This window comes from Euphorbia lathyris, chromosome 3 (genome assembly GCF_963576675.1).
Source record: "Euphorbia lathyris chromosome 3, ddEupLath1.1, whole genome shotgun sequence".
Taxonomy (NCBI): domain Eukaryota; kingdom Viridiplantae; phylum Streptophyta; class Magnoliopsida; order Malpighiales; family Euphorbiaceae; genus Euphorbia; species Euphorbia lathyris.
The window spans coordinates 74,770,348-74,779,674 of record NC_088912.1 but is presented as its reverse complement, the minus strand read 5'-3'; the positions used below and the strand labels follow the sequence as shown (position 1 = coordinate 74,779,674).

General features: G+C 34.4%; 1 protein-coding gene across 2 annotated transcripts; it reads left to right on the top strand.

Annotated features, from left to right (window-relative positions):
- Positions 1-673: 673 nt before the first annotated feature.
- Positions 674-6,404, top strand: LOC136222290 (heat shock 70 kDa protein 15). 2 transcript variants are annotated; one of them, XM_066009879.1, is made up of 11 exons: positions 706-830; positions 931-962; positions 2,337-3,553; positions 3,832-4,059; positions 4,144-4,239; positions 4,329-4,520; positions 4,634-4,828; positions 4,908-5,054; positions 5,152-5,301; positions 5,393-5,523; positions 5,814-6,404. In XM_066009879.1, the coding sequence occupies exons 3-11, from the start codon at positions 2,384-2,386 to the stop codon at positions 6,007-6,009; spliced, it is 2,505 nt and encodes an 834-aa protein (XP_065865951.1). In that variant the 5' UTR covers positions 706-830; positions 931-962; positions 2,337-2,383; the 3' UTR covers positions 6,010-6,404. The 2 variants fall into 2 exon arrangements, with proteins under 2 accessions (XP_065865950.1, XP_065865951.1); XM_066009878.1 differs by lacking the exon at positions 931-962 and having other exon boundaries at positions 674-830.
- The last annotated feature ends 2,923 nt before the right edge of the window (positions 6,405-9,327 follow it).

Below are 9,327 nucleotides of genomic sequence, written 5' to 3'. Positions count from 1 at the left end.
ACTCATATTATTATTTATCAATGTTTTTGGTTTTCATTGTGTCTTAGATTGGTTTTTATTTTTCATAGTGTCATTCTTTAAGTTAAATTTAGATAATTCCATTAATGAGTTTCCTGTTATTTAATGGTTTAAGAGTATGTCTCATGTTTTCTTCTCTTTTTGCTAATTGTATGTCATATTTTGCATCTTATTACTCATTTTGCCTTTCAATATTCATCATGTTGAATCTTTTTTACTTCTAATTTTCCTTTTTAATTTTTTGAGACATAATCTTTTCATTTTATTTTCTACATGTCTATCATTTTAAACTTTTAAATCTGATTAGTGACAAACGATTCATAAAAAGGCTTTTTTTAGTTCTATAATCAAAATTTAAATTGTACATTTTTTTAAATGTTATGGTACTATTTTACACGTAGAGTCTAATTGATAGTTCCAAAAAAAAAAAATCATACATCGTAACATTTTATTTGGCATGAAATTGAAACCCGAAAAACAGAAAAGCCCAGCCCAGAAATAAACACCTGCTTATAGATCTTTCTAGAAGAACACGAAGGAAACATCGTCTAGACGCCTCCAGGACCACCTCGAATCCCCAATGACCTCCGCTTCTCTTGTCTTCCTATTTCCTTTTTGAATTTTATTTTATTTTAGCATTTATTTAAAATATTAAAATTAAACAAATTTAAAATACCAAAATACCTTTTGAACAGACTATTTCACCTCTTCATATTTTAGTGTTCCTCGCTGCGCCTCCTTCTCTTCTCATTGAAGAGAATTCTAGAATCGCCAAAGCCGTTCTTTCTTTAATCTCTCTTCCTCTTTTTAAGGTACACAATAGCTTCTCAACTTTTGCATCTTTTATTAGATTCACCGATACTGAATCTAGGTTTTCATAACTTGTCCTTCATTCTCGTCTCCATTTTGTAGATCTGTGACTTCTCCTTCGAGATTTAGGTTTGGTATGGTCCTTTTCTTCTTTGATCATTTAGATTTAACTTTCCGTGCCTTGTTCAGATGCTTTTTCTTTTGGCTAATTGATTGCTTAGATTTGATGATCGTCTTTAGCTGCTCCTTTTGATTGTTCTTATTTTTGGTTGCTATGTTTAGATATAAGTTCTAAGTTTTGTTTTAGCTTTTTTTAGTTCGGATTTTGTTGAGTCGTTTAGGTTATAGAAATTCCGGCCTATGCATGTTAATGATGTTATGTATTAGTATTTGCGTGTACTTGTAGAGTTCTGTAATTCCGGCCTATTGACTGGCTAATTTTTGTGATAGATTTATGCACATTGCTAGTGGTATTCTATGCACTAGTTTTATCATCGAATTCCTTCTTCTATCTTTCTTTTCCTTTTGTTTTTTCTTTGCCTTGCTTTGTTTATCATACTTTGTTGAGGCTTTTCCAACTGTTTCATCATAGGACCGCACTTCTTGCAATTGTATTCTTCCTGATGCACACATGGTAACATGCATTGTTGTTGGTTTTTGCAACCGAAGAAGTAAATATGCCAGACAATATCTGTTCATTTTTATCTTACTGGGCGAGTTTTCAAATTTAAGATGTAGTAATTGTTTTATGTGAATTTCGAACTACATAGCTAAGTATTTTGGCAATGTTTGTAGTAGTTTAGTTATCTTGAAGTGAAGCATTACATGGTCTGATCAGATGCATGGATTATACTAGGCTTAATGCATATTTACACCCTTAAACTTGGCAACTTTTGCCTATTGGCGCCCCGAACTTTTTAAATAACCTATCACACACTTATAGTTGGCTTTAAAAACTTATCACACACCTAAAGTTGGCTCATTCGGACCTTCTGTACACAAAATCGTGATCTATCATTGTTGACAGACGAGGTCGCATGTGCATGCTATAGAAAAAAGAGAAAGCGTGTTTGTTATGTCAACCTCATATGTCAAAGATGACATATCAACGATTTTGTGTGCATGAGGTCCAAGTGAGCCAACTATAGGTGTGTGATAGGTTTTTAATGCCAACTATAGGTGTGTGATAGATTTTTAAAGCCAACTATAAGTGTGTGATAGGCAGTTGTGGTACGTGGTTGGTTTATTTTTGTCCTGGTTTTAGAGTATGTGTAGATCGTGCTGCTGAAACTGGATTGCTCTAGTTCATTATAAATTTCTCTAGATCCCATTTTTCTTGGGTATTTCGAAGGATTTAATTTGATTGAATATAGCATGATGCTCATATTATAAGATTTTCTTTCAGGGGGTGGTTTTCCATGCATGATTACAATTTTATGGTGAAAAAGCTATAAACGCCCTTAGACTCATGAACTGTTTAATCATTTGGCTTAAATTGCTTTATGCAGGTGATCAGGAGTCAGTTTATCCTTTAAATTCCTAAAGTTTTGCAAAAATGAGCGTGGTTGGATTTGATTTTGGAAACGAGAGTTGCATTGTTGCTGTTGCAAGACAAAGAGGGATTGATGTTGTACTCAATGATGAATCTAAGCGTGAAACTCCTGCTATTGTGTGCTTTGGTGATAAACAACGTTTCATTGGGACTGCAGGAGCTGCTTCAACCATGATGAACCCCAAAAATTCTATCTCGCAGATTAAACGGTTGATTGGGCGGCAATTCTCAGATCCTGAGTTGCAAAAGGATATCAAGTCATTACCCTTTGCTGTAATTGAAGGTCCTGATGGGTTCCCACTGATTCAGGCAAGGTATTTAGGAGAAATGAGGACATTTACACCAACCCAAGTTCTGGGAATGGTGTTCTCAAATTTGAAAAGCATAGCCGAGACGAATCTAAATGCAGCTGTGTCTGATTGCTGCATTGGGATTCCAGTTTATTTCACCGACCTACAAAGACGGGCAGTATTAGATGCAGCAGTAATTGCAGGATTGCATCCTCTCCGTTTGATTCATGAAACTACGGCAACAGCCCTGGCATATGGTATTTATAAGACAGACTTGCCCGAGAATGACCAATTGAATGTTGCATTTGTTGATGTTGGACACGCAAGCATGCAAGTCTGTATTGTTGGATATAAGAAGGGTCAACTTAAGATATTGGCTCATTCGTTTGATCGGTCTTTGGGTGGTAGAGATTTTGATGAGGCTCTATTTCATCACTTTGCTGGGAAATTCAAGGAACAGTATAAGATTGATGTTTACCAGAATGCTAGGGCTTGTCTTAGGCTGAGGGCTGCATGTGAGAAGCTGAAGAAGGTTCTTAGTGCCAATCCTGAAGCACCTTTAAATATTGAATGCTTGATGGAAGAGAAAGATGTTAGAGGCTTCATTAAGAGGGATGAATTTGAGCAGATAAGTATTCCTATTTTGGAACGGGTGAAGAGGCCTTTGGAGAAGGCTCTTCAAGATGCTAATCTAACAGTTGAGAATGTTCACATGGTTGAGGTTGTTGGTTCTGGCTCACGAGTCCCAGCTATAATTAAGATCATGACTGAGTTCTTTGGAAAGGAACCTAGGCGAACAATGAATGCGAGTGAGTGTGTTGCTAGAGGAAGTGCTTTGCAGTGTGCTATTCTCAGTCCCACGTTTAAAGTTAGGGAGTTCCAGGTTAGGCCTTACTTCAAATGACTTGTCACATTCTATATTCTTTCTGCATTAGGCAGCAGATAGACTGGCTTTGGCTACTTCAACATGATTCTAGCTCCAGGAAAAATTATATTTGCAGTGTTGCTGATTTGTTTGATAAAGAAGATATCCTAAATTCTTTACTTAGTAGTAGTTTTACTGGGTTATATTCGCCCAATCTACTTGCTCTCTCATGGTCTATTTTTGTGCAATTTATTTGTGAAATGGGTTTCTTAGATTCTTTATTGTTTTGTTTTCAGGTCAATGAGAGCTTCCCATTTCCTATTGCATTGTCATGGAAAGGTGCTGCTCCGGATTCTCAGACTGGAACATCTGATAACCAACAAAGCACTGTTGTCTTCCCAAAAGGAAACCCCATACCTAGTGTTAAGGCTTTGACATTTTACAGGTCAGGGACATTCACTGTTGATGTCCAATATGCTGATGTGAGTGAACTGCAGGTGCCAGCTAAAATCAGCACTTACACGGTAGGAAGTGAACTTGCTCCAGTCGATACAACTTATATTTTGCAGCAGCTAATTTTTTTTCCTTAAATTTATGAACTATCACAGATTGGTCCTTTCCAGTCCTCAACAAGTGAGCGAGCAAAAGTGAAGGTGAAGGCTCGACTAAATGGGCATGGTATTGTGTCTGTTGAGTCAGCAATGGTAAGTCTTCTGGAGATTTTGCTTATTTTAGATGGATTCTTTTGATTTTTGCTTTAATACAATGCCATTTCTTTCAATTGTTGTTGTAGCTTGTGGAGGAAGAAGAGGTTGTAGTTCCTGTCACAAAGGAACCCTCCAAAGAAGCTTCCAAGATGGACACTGATGAAGCTGCTGTGGATGCTACTGCTCCCAATTCTAACGAGTCAGATGATGTCAAAATGCAAGATGGGACTGAAAATGGCATTCCGGAGTCCGGGGATAAGATGGAAACGGACGCCAAGGTAAATTCTCTAAATGAATATTTATGTAAAAATTCATTTTTGGATGCAATTCTTGTTCTTGCTCCTGAATCAATTGCTGTAATTGCTTGGTGGTTGCTTGTTCTTGTGATTAGGTTGAGGCTCCAAAGAAGAAAGTAAGAAAGACGAACATACCTGTGGCAGAGATAGTTTATGGTGGAATGCCGCCAGATGATGTGCAGAAAGCAATAGAAAAGGAGTTTGAAATGGCATTGCAGGATCGGGTTATGGAAGAAACAAAAGACAGGAAAAATGCTGTTGAAGCCTATGTATATGATATGAGGAATAAGGTATATTTTTCTTGCCATCTTTTCACTGGAATTGTTATTGATGGTTCTGGGCGCTAGTAATGTCTGTTCATTGTTCCAGCTTAACGACAAATACCATGATTTTGTCACTGATTCGGAGAGGGAAGAGTTGACCACCAAACTGCAGCAGGTTGAAGATTGGTTATATGAAGACGGTGAAGATGAAACTAAAGGTGTTTACACTGCCAAGCTTGAGGAGCTTAAAAAGGTTGGTATCTTTTTTATGTATAAATTTCTCTGATTATTTTATTTTATTCTATCTACTAAGAATTCATGTGAGTTGCATGATCAATGATGTATTGCAGCAAGGTGATCCCATTGAAGAGCGGTTCAAGGAGCACACAGAGAGGGGATCTGTCATTGAACAACTTGTTCGTTGTGTTAATAGTTACAGAGAGGTAGCAGTGTCTAGCGATCCTAAATTTGATCACATTGAGCTGGCTGAAAAGCAGAAAGTAATTATTCCATCATATCTTTTTTTTGCCCAAACATACTGATTTCCTCATTTAGTTGGTTTCTCTAATCCGTCAATTTGATGTTTTGTAGGTGTTAAATGAGTGTGTTGAAGCAGAAGCCTGGATAAGAGAGAAAAAGCAACATCAGGATTCACTTCCGAAATATGCCAGTCCAGTCCTCTTGTCAGCTGATGTGAGGAAGAAGGCAGAAGCTGTTGACCGGTATATTTTTTTTTTTTTTTCTTTTGTCTTGCAGCTTTTACCTTATACAAGGAATGCTAAAACTTTTTACATGAACTTAATATGAGTTGTGTTTCTTTTGTCTTACAGCTTTTATTATGTATACAAGGAATGCTATAACTTTTTACATGAACTTAATGAGTCGTGTCTCTTTTGTCTTACAGCTTTTATGTATGCAAGGAATGCTATAACTTTTTACACATGAAGTTAATATGAGTCGGTGTTTCTTCGGATGGACATTTTGTTGAATTATATGGTGTTTTCTTCCACAGGTTTTGCAGGCCAATAATGACAAAACCGAGACCAGCCAAGCCAGCTACTCCAGAAACACCAGCAACACCTCCTCCTCAGGGAAATGAAGAGCAACCACAGGCTGAAGATGCCAATGCTGGCGTGAACGAGAAAGCAGGTGATGGTGCAGCAGCTGCTGGAGAACCAATGGAGATGGACACCACCAGTGCTGCATAAATTTAGCCGGCTTTAAAATGTGGTGCATAATGTATAAGAACTAGTTGAGTCTGAGATGAAACTTCGGTTGGACTTGACATGGGGAAGGAATGAGAGATGTCTGAAGACTTACATTTTGTCTGTCATCTGTAAAGCCTTTTTCATTGCGAGTAATCTGCCAAATTTTATTATTTATCAGTGAGTCTCTAGAATCCGGTTTTTTAGAAGAAGGGTTTTTAAGAGAAAAGTGAATGACTTCTTATGGTCTATACCCGGTTTCAGTTGGGTAGGAGATTTACTCATTCCAGTATTCAAGTGTTTAGTATTTTTGATCTGTAGGATATGCCGGTTTATTCATGTTTTTCTGTGTCTTGATTTTCTTATTTTGGAACAATACAAATTGAACTTCTCTGGTCTTTCTTTTTGAAATCTATAATTGAATTTTGACATTGATCTAAGATATTTGTATTGATTTACAACTTTTAGTGTTAGAAAAGCCGATTTAAATGTTGCGTTGGGGAGCTGCAATTGCATTTCCTAACTGGTATTGGAGAGATTGCTATTAGGCATGTTGGATGCTTATTTACATGTGATCAAAGGATTATTAATGAGCAAAAGCATATTATTTATGGCTTGCAAAGCCTTCTGGTTCCGTGCAGGAGCTTGTCCAATAATGTGCATTTTATCTATAGTAACACGAGTATGCGATTTCAGTTTAATGTCTAATCGAATTCCATATACAATTTCATGTTATTGCAATCCTCTAAGTTAATAAAACAAAATAAAAGGGAAGAATTGAGCAGGAGAAGTCTATTAGGGGCTCGTTTGGTTCTATTCTAGGGAATATAATGAGAATGACTTTCTATAGTTGGTTGAATTTTTTCCATGGAATTTTCTATGGAATGTCTATTCCTTGTTTTTGTGGAATAGTCATTCTTCATTTTAATATCTTAAAAAAATGTGAAGATTAGAAAAAATGGGGAAAACGTTAAAAAATGTTAAAATGCGAAAATTATGAAACATGAAAAACATGAATAACTCGAAAACATTACAAAACGCGAAAAACTAGAACTAGCGTGAAAAACACGAAAACGTGAAAATTGTAAACAAAAAAAACACAAAACAAAAACACGAAAAAGTGACAAAACGTGAAAAATACAAAAACATGAAAAGTATGAAAAACACGAAAACGTGAAAAAGTATGAAAAAATGAAAACACAAAAACGTGACAAACCATGAAAAAACGAAAAAACAAAAAACACAAAAACGTGATAAACATGAAAATACGAAAAAAATGCTAAAATATAAAAATGTGACAAAAAGTGAAAATATGAAAATGTGAATAACACAAATAAAGCACGAAAACATGAGAAAACGCAAAAAAAAAAAAAACGAAAAACATGAAAAATGTGAATAACATGAAAAAGTAACAAAATGCGAAAAAAACACGAAAAAACGCCAAAAAAAAAACAATAACTTGAATAAAACGAATACGTGACAAAACGTGAAAAATACAAAACTGTGAACAAACACGAAAAAACGTAAAAAAAATAATACCAAAAACACGAAAATATGGAAAAACGTTATAAACACATTTTTTCCACATTTTTATGTGTAACGTTTTTTCACATTTTCGTGTTTTTAACATTAAAAATGTGAAAAACATTTTTGTGTTTTTAACGTTTTTGTGTTTTTCGCTTTTTTTCACGTTTTTGCGATTTTCGTTTTCCCACTTTTTTCATGTTTTCCTGTTTTTAACATATTTTTCCATTTCGTGAATTTTGCATTTTTCCACTTTTGTGTTTTCACGTTTTTAACAATTTTTCATGTTTTGTTTTGCGTTTTTTCACGTTTTCTCATTTTCCATCTTTTTTAGATTTTCATTTTTTTAATGTTTTTTCCGTTTTTTTTTTGTTTTTAATATTCTTTCTATTTTTCGTGTTTTTTTCGGCTTTAATGTTTCCCATTTTTTATATATATTTTTAAAAATAATATGTATTAAATATTTGAATAATTTATCCTAAATTAAAATTTTAAAAGAAATAAGAAATTGCATTTGAGGGCAATGTTGTCTTTTAAATAAAAAATTATTTATTCCATTATATCTTATTCCACAAATCAAACATAGAAATAGTTATTCTTAAGGAATACATGTTCCATTTTTTTTTGCTATTCTATTCCTTTAGAATAGTCATTCTATTCCATTTCATTCTATTTCGCGAACCAAACGGCACCTTAGAGTTCGTAGAATACAAATTTGCGATTTCATTATGGTTATGGAGTAAATTTAGCCCATTAAGATTTAAAAATCTATTAAAAGTTTATAAAATACAATTTTGCAATTTTATTATTGTTAAGGAGAAAATTTAGCCCAATTAAGATTTAATTTATTTTCAAAACTCTGTAATCTTATATTTATATTTATCGGATAGTATAATTTTAACCTTATTAACATAAGGTGAACACTAGTGGAAAAATCCACAATTACACAATGGATATTGATTCTGGTAAAATCCAAGAGGCGTCTAACTCAAAAAACGGACAATAGGCAGGCCCGATAAAAGGGTCTGCCTAAATATATGAAATTCTCAGTTGGAACTGCTGCGACTTGGGAGGTTCCAAGGCAGTTCCCATACTACATGAGCTGGTTAGAGCTCACAAACCGGATATGATCTTCCTCCGTGAGACGTTGGTTTCTAATAGTAGAAAGGAAATTATTCACAGTAGGATCAGGTTTGAAGGTTGCTAGGGGGGCTATATGTATTCTGGAAGGAAGCCAGTTGGTGCTCACTATTGTCTTAGGCTCTGTTCTTTATCGCTAAAAAGAAAAAAACTGAACTGAACTGAACTGAGCTAAATTGAACTGAACTGAATGCTACTGAACTGAACTGAATTGAACTGAACTGAATGCTACTGAATACTGAATTGAACTGAACTGAATTTAACGGAATGCTACTGAACTTAACTAAATGCTACTATACTTAACTGAATGCTACCGAACTTAACCGAACTTAACAATAATGATGATATTAGACTTTAAAATAATTTTAATGATAATATTGGACATTAATAAGCTTATAATAATAATAATGGTTTTAATAAATTTAATAATATCAATAATAAATAAATATATCATTAAAGATAAAACTAAATTGAATATCAAATAAAAACCCGGGTTGATAAAATCTTGGCTCGATAAAAGCCTATGAAATTAAATAAAAATGAGTCTAATTTAAATTAGGGTAAATTCCAAAAACAACCCCTGTGATTTCATGTTGTTAAAAAAAAACCCATGTGGTTTGTTTTTACCAAAAAAAAGGACCGTGTTATACGCCGTTA

What these genes read in the sequence shown, in the direction of transcription:
- LOC136222290 (XM_066009878.1), top strand. Translation starts at nt 2,384, where the DNA reads ATGAGCGTGGTTGGATTTGATTTTGGAAACGAGAGTTGCATTGTTGCT. An exon ending in TATATGATATGAGGAATAAG is followed by an intron (nt 4,829 to 4,907) that starts GTATATTTTTCT and finishes TCATTGTTCCAG; the next exon opens with CTTAACGACAAATACCATGA. An exon ending in AGCTGGCTGAAAAGCAGAAA is followed by an intron (nt 5,302 to 5,392) that starts GTAATTATTCCA and finishes GATGTTTTGTAG; the next exon opens with GTGTTAAATGAGTGTGTTGA.